The 12647-nt window shown below is 28.1% G+C and overlaps 1 protein-coding gene across 1 annotated transcript; it reads right to left on the reverse strand.

Annotated features, from left to right (window-relative positions):
* Positions 1-4562: 4562 nt before the first annotated feature.
* LOC124912624 (protein RGF1 INDUCIBLE TRANSCRIPTION FACTOR 1-like) lies at positions 4563-7867 on the reverse strand. The gene is made up of 4 exons (XM_047453267.1): positions 7729-7867; positions 7441-7623; positions 6581-6796; positions 4563-4824 (listed from the first exon to the last, which is right to left on the reverse strand). The coding sequence occupies exons 1-4, from the start codon at positions 7729-7731 to the stop codon at positions 4597-4599; spliced, it is 630 nt and encodes a 209-aa protein (XP_047309223.1). The 5' UTR covers positions 7732-7867; the 3' UTR covers positions 4563-4596.
* Positions 7868-12647: the final 4780 nt, after the last annotated feature.

Here is a 12647-nt window from a genome sequence, read left to right on the forward strand (position 1 = left end):
GCTTAACAAATTTTCCTTCCAAATAAGATAATGAAAGACCTTGATCAGCTTATTAGAGATTTCATTTGAGACAATCAAGGAAGATGCGAAAAGAAAATCAAGTGAGAGGATGATTGTAAACCGAAGGATGAGGAAGGGCTTGATATCAAGAGTTGCGTTAAATGTAATAGAGCATTAACATATCGTCATTTCGATTGAAAAGAAGCAAGTCTCTCTAGGTTCGGTGAGTCCATTCGAAGTTTATGAAATTAGAAAGTAGCATTTGAATGTGTAGGATCAAAGAGGATATGGTATGGTCTTTAAAAAAGATACTCAAGCTTAGGCTAAGTGTTGAATTTTAAAATGTTCACATTAATAGGGAACACCAAAATATTAATGTTATGGATGTTAAGGAAGGGATATGCAATATTGTTCTAAGGCGAATGCCAAATGGGGTGTGGATTATTGATGAGGTTAATCAGATTCCTTGTAATGACCGTGCAGATTTTTATGTGTGGAAGCTTGACATTCAATCTAAGTTCAATTCGAATTTAACTTGGAATCTTATTCGTGATAGAGGATCAAAGAGGATATGGTATGGTCTTTAAAAAAGATACTCAAGCTTAGGCTAAGTGTTGAATTTTAAAATGTTCACATTAGAAGGGGCGGGGGTGGTATAGTGGTTTGGGGTTTTTTTTATATGGTCTACAAAATTATTCCCCGACATCAGGTAGTCCTATGGCTTATATTCTATGAAAGGTTGATAACGAGGGATCGAATTAGTAAGTTTATGACTATTCCAAGCACTTCCTGCGTTCTTTGTGGTAATGGTGAGGAGATGATTGATCATATCTTTGGTGAGTGTCCTCTTTCCCGAGTAATATGGGAGAAGTTTGCTAATAATTTAGGATTTGTTATTTTCCTAAAGATTGGTTTCTTGTGAAGGAATGGACGTTGTTTAAATTCAAAGGTGAAACGTTATCCTCTAATGTTTTCAAATGTTATCATAGTACTATTGTTTATCAATAATTGATAGAAAGAAACGCAAAGATTTTTTCAAGAATTAGAAGCAGTGAAGAACAAGTTTGGAGAGAAATTGTTCTTGATGACCATACTTGGAGGCGAATCCTCTTAACTCCAGATAGTTAGGACCTTTGTAAAGTCAAAATTATCGAAAATTAAGGTAATGTGATTGGTTGTTTGTTTCCTTTTAGATGTAGGCTGCTTTGGTTTATTCTTGTTTGTTGTTTGTTTTTCTTTAATTATGGCAAATTTTATTTGTTCTAATTCATAAACTCGTGTATCTTTTTACATTTTTAGGTTTTAATTAAATGACTATAAGTATTTCTAAAACAAAAATCTATCATAGTGAACTAATTCACTAAAAACAATTAAAAATGCAAATATCTCATCTTATATATAATCAAAATGCATTATGTATGTATACATGTGTTATATAAGTATCCCAAGATAAACAAAACAAGAGTGGAAATTTCTCTGTAATCACAAAAGGAAACATATTGACAAAAACTTTGCTTTATTCATCATTTTAGAGAATCCTTACAATTTTATTCAGCTTTGAATATTGTCAATTTTTGTTTCTTTATTCATATTTCATCCTCAAACTATTTTTTTGTTGGGTTGGCTGAAAAACGGTTTCATCTTGTCTTGTGTTACACATTGGACTTAAATGTCTTATATAAGTTGTTTTAATCATTATTCTTGTTTTGTAAATAATTAAACACCATACTTTTAAGTATTATATGCCTCAAATAGTAACCAAATAAAAAATCATTTTCAAAATTCGATAGATGCATATGAATCGATTTCATCCAAACACATTTTTTGTAACAACTTAAAATTAACCGAGTTTAGATATACAAATTATTTTCGATTTTTGAGTCAGATCTAGATATAATATTCAAACAATTTTACTCATGTGAAATGATAAAATTATAACCTTCCATCTTGGAAAGACATTGATTATGCCACACTTTTAAATTATTAAAAATATTTAATTCTCAAAAATAAATAAGTTAATTAGACTACTAATTCATAATAAATTAAATTTGAGATTTAGAAAAAAATTATTTGATATCATATTTACAAATATAATTTGTTGAAAGTTTATATTAATATTACAAAAAGAAAAAATGTTCATTTCAACGAGCAATCCAAACATCATTTTCATTCGGGATGCACATCACATTCTTTGTCTCAACGAGGTCTCATAATTTTTAGTTTTTGAATATGGAAAGGTTTTTTACGTAAAATTTTTTGTATTACTCTTCTACTTCATACAAAATGCGAATTCGATCTTGTGTTTAAAGAAGATGATGATTTGTGTTTAATTAAGATATTTACCATTAAATGAATCAATATAACATGTTTTATCCTTTAAAAATTTAACATTTCAATGTAATCATACATATCTATTCATCTTTTCCTCTCCTCTTATATACTTGGAAGATGATTGGAACTGAAAAAAGAAAAAGGAAAAAGAGTAAAATAAATCAATATCCAATTGGTGACCCCATTTCATTATTATTCTTTTGGTCACCCTTGTACTAATAATAAATAATAATAAAATATTAATTTATAAGGAGATGTTTTTCTTTACATAAATGACCCATGTGGCTGTGGGTCCAATCTATCTATATATTAAGAAAGACTCCTCAAAGGACTTCATTAAGCTTCTTCAATTGGATATATATTATGATTTGATTATTTTGACACAAAATTAATTGTTTAATCTTCAGATTGATGTTTATATTATGTTGTTTTTCTATTTTTAAAATGGAATGTCTTCTTTTATGATCTTACAAGATTACAACTTTAAAATTTATACTAAAATCATTATTATTTAAATTGGATCATGACAATAAAGGTATTGATGCTAGTAAAAAAGAATTTAAATTAAATATTTACATTAATAAAACAAAACCCTTACAAAAAAAATCTCAAACTAATAGCTATGAATCTAAATCCACTACACCTAAAGTGCTCACAGTACATTTTTTAACATTAAAAGTTCTATAAGAAAGTCAAAAACTCATTGAATCCTATCCAAACTTTACATTCATTAAAGATGGTTTTGATTCACTCTTAAGGATTGATCCTTACCTCCACATGCATCTTTCTTTAGGTCTTTATTGTTTTTTTGAATAATTAATTCATCATATTTTTTCTTACATATATCATTTAGTCTTGAGAAGAACAAATACATTTTGTTTGAGTTGTCTTCTCCAAAACGTTAATACCAACCAAACACGCAAACTGCCTTTTGCGCGGTGGTTGATTACAAGATAGACTAGAATGAAAAATGTTGAAGCACTGAGGTTAAGAGATAAACTTAAAATGGATCAGAAAATTACAGCTTTGATGACACATTTTTCAGGCACTTTTATCTACATGAATGCCACCAACTACACCTTCTAATATAGGTCAAATTATTAATTTGAATTATTTATGTCAATGCAAGTTACTAGTTTTTTTGATCATTTTTATTTGTTAATAATTTGATTGGTACAATAAATTTGGATGACGGAGAAATTAATTCAGAAAAGAAATAAAATTAGTTGAAGTATTATTTTGTGTATGACACAAGTGAAAGGGTAATAATTAGTTGGACTTTTTATTTTTTTGGGATAATTTTGTAGATGATGAGATTAACTAGTTTTGTTTGTAATTACAAAGAAAAATGGTTGAATTATTGACTGAATTATACTGAAATGGTCTAGTTTAAAGGTTGAAATTGCATTTTAAAACATGTTGAATTTATTATTTACAAATTACTAGCATTTTTTTTTATTCTAACCATATTAACCACTTTTATGTCGGTTTCTGTTGAGAAAGAGCACTTGCTCTTAGGCCGATTTGTATTTAGAAAAATAATTACTCCTAGGCCTTTTGTTGAGAAAAAATAACTACTCCTATCCTATGTCGGTATCTGTTGAGAAAAAACAACCGCTCTTAGAACAATTTTTTTCCTTTCTACCAACAACTACGGTATTTTTAGCAACGGATACCAACCAACTTCTACGATGTTGTTTCTCCTCAACCTCAACAGGATTTTACTTTACACCAACTGAAAATTCAGTTGAAGTAGACCTTTTTTAACTAGTGTTTGTTGGGGGAGTATCATTCCCTTTTTAAATATAGATAAAAAAAAATTGTATCTCACTTATTTATGATAAATCATTTAATTCAAAAATACTTTGTCATGTATAGATTCATTTCCTTCACGAAGATGAATCTCCATTTGACCTCCTAAAAAGTTCTTCAAGAAAACCCCCAAATTCACACCTTCCTATTACAATGATCACCAATTTTGGAGTTTTCTTATCATTTATGTGCATCATAATTCATACCACAATAAATGTCCAAATAATTGAATTAAAAAGTTTTTTTGAATTTGATTTTAAGAAGCAGCACAAATGATCTATAAAATTATATGTAGCCCCTGCAACAATAATGTGCAATCCATCTAGGACCTACTAAACAATCCAATAGAGCAATATGCACATGATCATTTGAATAAACATAAGAATTCCTTTCACTTTTTTTTCAAAAGGGTAATTTAGTACTTCACTATATTAAATCATTACTTCAAATTAATTAAGAGCCAAATGGTGCTCTATGAGGAATGCCCTTTCTTCTCCTTGAACTAGAAAGAGTTGTGGGAGGGTATATGGCTTGTTGTAATCCTTCTTCATTTTCCCTTGATGATGAAATTGTCATTCTAGGCATCCCTTCTCCTCCTCTTCTTCTTCTATCTACTTCTGCATCAATATTCTTGCCCTCTAAGACAAAGCTTGCATCACCATTTCTTTTTATCCCTTCAAGCTAATTCATTATACACAATATATTAGATTCTAAAATAAATGATCAAACTTAACATTCAATCAACATAAAAAAAAAAAAAGACCATCCATTTGGCAAATAATTGATAAATAAGAGTATTTGCTATTTTTTAAAATATGTTTTTCTCAAAACAATTGCAATTTTTACTTAGACTGTGATTTATTTTATATAAACCATTAAAAATATTTTGATTTTAACCCTATTTAAACAACATTTGTCTCCTGAACCAAAATCATGTGAGAAAATTCACCAAAAAATGTAAGAATAAGTTATGACTTATCATAAATTTCACACCAAATCAAAAGTAAACAGTTCAAAGGCGCATACAAAAACATCATTAAATTAATTCTCAAATCTCGAGTGAGCCTAGGTTAACACATCTTTTTACGCTCAGTTAGCGCATATTTCCTATTATATGGTCTGACATGCCTCTTTCGAGGCTTCTTTACTACTGAAATTTGTCACCATTTTTGTGCCCAAACTAATTTACATATCAAGACAAATCCAGAGTTATTTAGTTTCTCGCATTTTGCCCAATTAACCTTGTTACTCTATTCAAGTATTTTATAAGGTTAGCTAACATACTAAAAAAAAGTCATTGTCAATGTAATTTCCGAAGAACAGCCTACATTCCATGTGGGTCAAAATACAATTGATACTAATGCCAACTCAAATAAGGTTATTGATACACTTCAAAGGGGAATTATCTCTTGAGGGTTGAAAATTCACAAAAAAAAAAACATTTGACAGGATTAATTAAAAGTACATATATTTGTGACTTACTCATATTTATGGGTTTTGGTTCAAGATAGAGAAGTTGGATTGGAGGTGCATTTCTACATCTTAATTCTTGGTTATATTTGATGGGTTTGAGACAAATGTGGGATCATTTGGGAGATGGTTAAGGGGAAAATTAGTTTATTGTGTATAATGTTCAAGCATATATTTGAATGCTTTGTTAGTATCATCTCATGTCTTATGTTTTAGGAAATGTTTATTATCTTTCAACATACTACTTGTATCATCATGTGTACTTATATTTGTATTATATTAGCTTCCTCAAAACTATAAGCTATCAAGTCGTAATCTTCACATCTAACATTGATGTCACAGAAACAATCAACACAATCAACTCAGTTCCTTAGACACCAAATTATCAAGTGTAATAAAAAGTTCTACAATATCAAAAAAAATTAAATAGAATAATAGAATGAGGAAAAATGACATTGAGGAAAAGTCAAATTGCAATATGAAAGAGACAAATAAAATATCCTTAGTGAATAACATAACAAATTAATTAAAGAGACTTAACTAAAATGGGATGGACCATATATAACATTCATATTTATATTTGTTTTTGTAGAACATAGACATCCACTATTGACTATATATTCATATCATTCCTTAATTTATTTGTACTTGCTATTCTAATTCAACTTTTGACTATCTTATAATCCTTTTATACTTGATTTGTACATAAATGGCCTATTTTTTGCACAAAAAGTATGACTATTATGTTTATCATGAACTAACAAATAATTTCACAACTATTTTTTAAAGTTCATTAGTGACATGGGTTTTAAAATTGAATAACAAATTTATCAATGTGAGACAATCATTACTCATTAGTTTAATTATAAGCAGTGTGGCTAATGTGTGTATATATATCATGGATGATTAATTTGCAAATAAGAGAAGTTAATATAGCTAATTAGAGGATGGATATTATAAGAGATACCTTGCAGGCCAATGAGCAGAAACGAGAAGTGTCCAAAAGGCTCCTTGTACATATTTCACAAATATGTGAAACTGATTTCCCTGCCTTGGGCTGTGGTCTCTCATTAAGAAACAAAACCCTAGCACTGTTTATCACATATGTTTGAATTCCACTTATGTCTAAAACCATTTCAATCTCCGAAACCCTCACCACATCATGGTAGGATGATCTTCTTATCTGCATGTAACCAACAACAAAATGTCACTTTTACATCATTTTACCATTTTGTTGATTACATATTTTCTAGAAACTTTCTTTTACAGCGTCAAATGAATGCATTGTTATGTAAGATTCAACCCTAAAAGAGAAGTTGAAGACCATTTTAAAGTTCTTAGAAAGAAGCAAAATATATGTTCATTAGGTCATTCACATTTGCTAGTACTAACAGAAATACATGAAAAATAAGAGATGTAAGATTGGTGGTGAATTATTTCAATGTTAAGCTATTGGTTATAGTTTAAATTTCAAAATGTAGACATACTCTAAAGCAATAATAATAATTGTACAAGGTTTTTCCTTGAAGCCCTAGCTTGTTTGTAAATGAAAATTTCATTGATGTGATTTGATTTCATCCCTAGTTACCAATGTCTATTTTCTCAACAACAACAACAACAACAAAAATCATTAAAAATAGCTCAAAATAACTCATATTAACTTATTATATATACATTTGAAAAAAAAACATTTGACCATTTTGCTTAAAACCCACTCATTGTCTGAAAACCAACCGGTGGTTGCTTCTTATTCCCATTGCAACCAATACAAAAACACACACACAAAAACATGTTTGTTGTGTGTGAGAGAGAAAGAGAATTACTAACCTGAATAACCCGATGATCTTTATGTTTGGATGATCGGCAGTGTAAGCAAAATGAATCGACATTACAATCCAAACAGTACATATTACATTCACTCTTGGTGGCGCCACGGTGGCTCCGACAAACTGTGAAGAAATCGGCCTTAAAAAGCGGCTCAAGCCACGGAGGGACCGCCATTGTTGTCTCCTACAAAAACCCAAAATCGAAATCCACCCACAAAGATTAGACATTTAACTAATTTAAAGAAATGAAAAGATCCAATCTTTTCATCTGTAAAAGGCGTTAACGTACCATTGTTGAAAGAGGTAATGCAATGTGGTTGTTTGCGTTGGGCACAACTGTTAGATTCCTCAAAGTGACGATGATGATGAGGAGAGAGAAACTGATAAATTATTTTTAAGAGAGAGAAAGGAAGGGGGCCTAATACAAACCGAACCTTTGAAATAAACAACAAAGCATTGCCTGGACTAAAAAGGTCAATCGACGGCTTATATTGACTTTAATTCCTGTTGACAATTTATGACCGTTCGATAATGTTTGATGCTTGGGCTACTTTTTGAATCTTCTTTGCGTCTCTACATTGTCACAAGGTCGGCCACTATAGCAATATTCTTTACATCATTAAATGTTATTTTTAAATATAGAAAAATGAAAAGAAAAGAAGAAAAGGAAAAAAATATCAAAATTAATATAATATTCATTTTAGAGAATTTATCTTAAATTACTTAGCATATAAGGATAAGCTTAAATGGGAATCTATTGATTATAAATACTATATGTACCAAAAATGATTTTATGATTACTCTATTTCTTAATTTTTATATATACAATTCCTACATTCTATATAATATAGTAAGGAAATTAAGATGATATCTGGCTGTTAGATATTGACCTAGGCTCTTTGGTCCTCTTTCCATTTCAGACATGAAGTGGTGGAGTTTACGGATCCATCGTTTGTTTGTTATTCGAATTCAAATTTATCTTCGTGACGATGATTTTGTCGTATCAACGATGGTTTTAGAGTGTTTGACTTGTGAGATTGTGGATAAAAACTTTGATATATGAATACTGAATTATTAATATTTATTTTTTTCAGAATTAGAGATTTATAATTTTAAAATAGGTTACCTTAAAGATTTGATAATACCTTTGAATTTGGGCTTAAAAGTGAAACTTGGGTTCAAATATGTTATTTATAACAAAAAAAAAATTATTATTAAATTAAATATTGAATAAAAAAACTAAAATAAAACAATTTATTCAGAATATATTAAAAAATTAAAAAAAAATACTAACATTATTTAAATTAGTGAGGAATGTATTTCAAAGCTTTTTAATAGTACATATATAAAAAATCGGACTATATAATTTAAGACCCGATCTAAAACTTAAGATAAAAATAATTATTATATCCTAATGAATTAATTTACAATTAATTAGTTATTAGCATGGGAGGATGAGGATGAATGTTTATAACTATAAAACACCTTGAACCATCGAATTTTTTGCTTCAGCAACGAAATGCAATTTTTGAGAAAATAATCTAAATGTAATTGAGACTAAGCACGCGTAATTAGAGTCTAAGCACGAAATAAACATGCAAATAATTGTAGATATGTTTATAGGTATGAAGTTTGTCGTTTTTATTGTTTTGTCGTTTTTATTATTTTGTCGTTTATTCGTCTTACAAATTTGGTTAATTGATTGTTTGTCCCAATTTGTAAGTTGATAATATATATATATTTTTTTTTTTTGAAAAGATATTGAGAAATTTGTTACACTTATATTTTAAATGCTTATAAAATATTGAAGTTATCCATTCTTCTATCTTAGCGGAAAAAAAAGTGTGAATTCAGTCCTGAGTTTGAGCTCGAATGCAACAAGTTTCGTTTGCCTAGTTAAATGTGTTTGTTGACCGTGTGCTTAACTCGCGGGAATTAGTCGCACTTTGAATGAAAAGCGGAACTCAGAATTCTACAAATAAATATTAGAGTTATCAACCGTTTCTTAGAAAAATACATTTTTTGTAAAGCAATTGTTAGTGTATTTATGGAATCTTAGTAAGTATATATTATATGACAACGTTTTGGTTATGGAGGACAATTTAAAACCGCTCCAACATTAATCGAGTTGATCCAAACTGATTGAAGCGAATTTCCCTAGTCGGAATTTAGGGCAGGGATCGATGGTAATTCTTTGGTCTGCTCCCCACCCCGCCCGAATATATATATAAATAAATATATTTGTGTTATAATTTTAAGATAAAAAAAAAATTTAAATATGTACCTAAATTAACTAATCAAATCTTAATTAGTTTTTCTGACCCAATTGAAATCATCATTAATAAAAAAAAAAAAAAAATCATAAGTTTCCTCCTATCTACCGATCAAACAAGTTTTTAATTAAAAAAATTCAAACTAGTTTTTAATTAAAATAAATTTAAACAGATTTCATCTCTCCTCTTTTTCTTCCATGTAATTTTCTTTTACAAGTATATTAATTAAAAGTTAAAAAATAATATTTAATATTAAAAATAATTTATATCATTTAAAAAATAATTTGAATATTTAGTACAGGAAAATCCGTCCCGATTTGGGTGAGATATATAATAAAAATATATGTTGAAGATGAGGCGTGAATGGTGGTGAAGATTTATATTTAATTTTATCATACCTTTAATATTGTTAGAGCATTTCCAGCGTATGATCTGTGCCTGCATCAGACAACGTGGAAAATGGCAGTTCATTGTTTTTTTTTTCATTTTTTGCATTGTATAAAAGCAAAAGGAGGGTGTCCTCTATACCGGTCATGCCCTAACATTTTTATAATTATATAATATAATATATTCTATAATATAATATAAGAATATTAGTTATATATTTAATTATAATATTTTTTACTACTATTTGTAAGTAACATTATAATAACATTAAATAAATATATATTCTAAAATTTTATTATAATACAGGAATATTAATTATATATTTAATTATAATAATATTATAATATATTTTAAATTATAAAAATATTTTATATTTTATTATAATATAGAAATATTAATTATATATTTTCAAATTTTTCTATAATATAAGAATATTAGTTATATATTCTTAAATTTATTCTTGTTTTTAATATTATAATATATTTTAAATTATAAAAATATTTTATATTTCAATTTATTTAATATTAGTTATATATATATTTAATTAATAAATATATATTTTAAATAAATAAATATATTTTTTTATTAATTACATTAACATGTTTTAAGGGTTTAAATTCTAATTTTCCTATAATATAGGAATATTAGTTATAATAGTATAAATTAATTATTTATTTAAAATAGTATAAATAAAATTCACCTTTAAATTATTTAGATAAGAGGGCGGGGGAAGCATTAGAGTGTTTTGCCCAAGTACAATATGTGCCCGCTTTCTGTTGAGGTGGAATATAGATTTGACAAAATGAGAGGGCAGAGGTCTTGTGTGCTGCTGATGTTCTTAGTATTTTAACAATTTCTTTAATTTTTAGCTACTTATTTTCAGCATTAATTCCATGAGGAATTTACTATTTTAACAAATGGTTTTACATCACCCCTATATACATAGAGGCTCGTCAAATTGTCACCAGCCATTTTAAAATTCACTTTCACCATCATTGTAAGATATTCAAAATAAATAAGATCTTAAGAATTAGATTTAAATTGATTGAATATATGAGATTAAGAAATCTTGTTTATTTTACCAATAGTGAAATTGTATTGGAAATCAAATTGGGAATAATTAGTTACAAAGCTCCAATCATATGTAAACTAGATATGATAAATTTCTGAAATAAAAAAGAAAAGAAAAAGGAAGAAGATGGACCACTCTGACTTAGAAAGTGGTGAAAGCCTATTTGCAGTAATTAGTAAGTAAATAAATAAATAAAATTGATAGCAAACATTATAATATGGAGAATATGATTTTTCTTTCCTGATAAGTAAATAACTTTATAAAGTCTATCAAGTCAATGTCAAAGAAAAGGCAGAGTAAGTGGAAAGAGGAAATGTGCAAATTATCTTTCAAGGGAAATAAGAAAAGAAATAAAAGTAAATCCCTTAGAGCAAAATTGAAGAATAAAGGGTTCATAATTTACAATAAGAAGCCTCTCTAACACAACTAAAATCTCCAGATGAAAAAAAGAGTATTTGTAAATCTACTTCTTATGACCAATATAATCTTTCTTAAGACGATCTGAAGTTAAATTCTCACTAAAAACATTTTAATTAAACAAAGTTATAATTGTAAGATTGTTCTAACCACTTCACGATTAAACCAAATAAGAATGAAAATTATATATATATAGGTAGCCCTAATCACCCAGACATGTGTAGCAACTCAAAATCAAGAATGAAACTCTACCCAAATTTGTCAAGAAAATATTATATAGGTTTGATAAATCTATTAAAAAATCAATTAACTAGGTAGCCTTTGACAAATTATTATATTAATTTTCTACTTCATACATTTTTTTGTTCTTACAAAGGAAAAAAAACACATTCATTGTATAATGGGCATTTTCTTGTTATCTCAATCTATGGGTTCTTGCAACATCTACTCCAAAAGCCCCAAAACATCCATGTTTGTCCATTATACAAAGCCTAAAAACCTTTCCCAATAGATAGTATCTTCACACCTTTACATTATTGGTAAATTAGATTAATATATATTACAGGAAAAGTGTGAAATATAAAATTTTAACCAAGTTTATGTTATTAAGATCCTATTCGACAACAAAACTAAATATGACATCATAACAAATCAAAAATTAAAATTCATGAAAATGAGCAAAAATATCTTCAAAGGATGATAAACTCCCTAACCAACTCTAAAAGTCTATCAAAAACAAATTTCAAAAATGTCATAATAATAGCGTTGTGAATGATACGTATCAGTCGAATACGATCACTGAAAATACATCGATTATTTTCTCACTAAATAGTCCACTGAAAGATAATATGGATAGTGACTTAACGATTCAGGTCTGTCATATTTGTCGCCTCGATCGAAATCTCCCAACAACTACCGACACATCGGAAGATGATGGGAGTGGGAGAAGTTTCTTAGTCTATAAAAGAAACTCTCCCTCTTTGATTTATTGCACCCAATATTTGTATCTCTTCTTCCTTATTAATTGATAGCCTAGTGCATAGAGACGTAGGCAAAATT

Source organism: Impatiens glandulifera, chromosome 8 (genome assembly GCF_907164915.1).
Source record: "Impatiens glandulifera chromosome 8, dImpGla2.1, whole genome shotgun sequence".
NCBI lineage: Eukaryota > Viridiplantae > Streptophyta > Magnoliopsida > Ericales > Balsaminaceae > Impatiens > Impatiens glandulifera.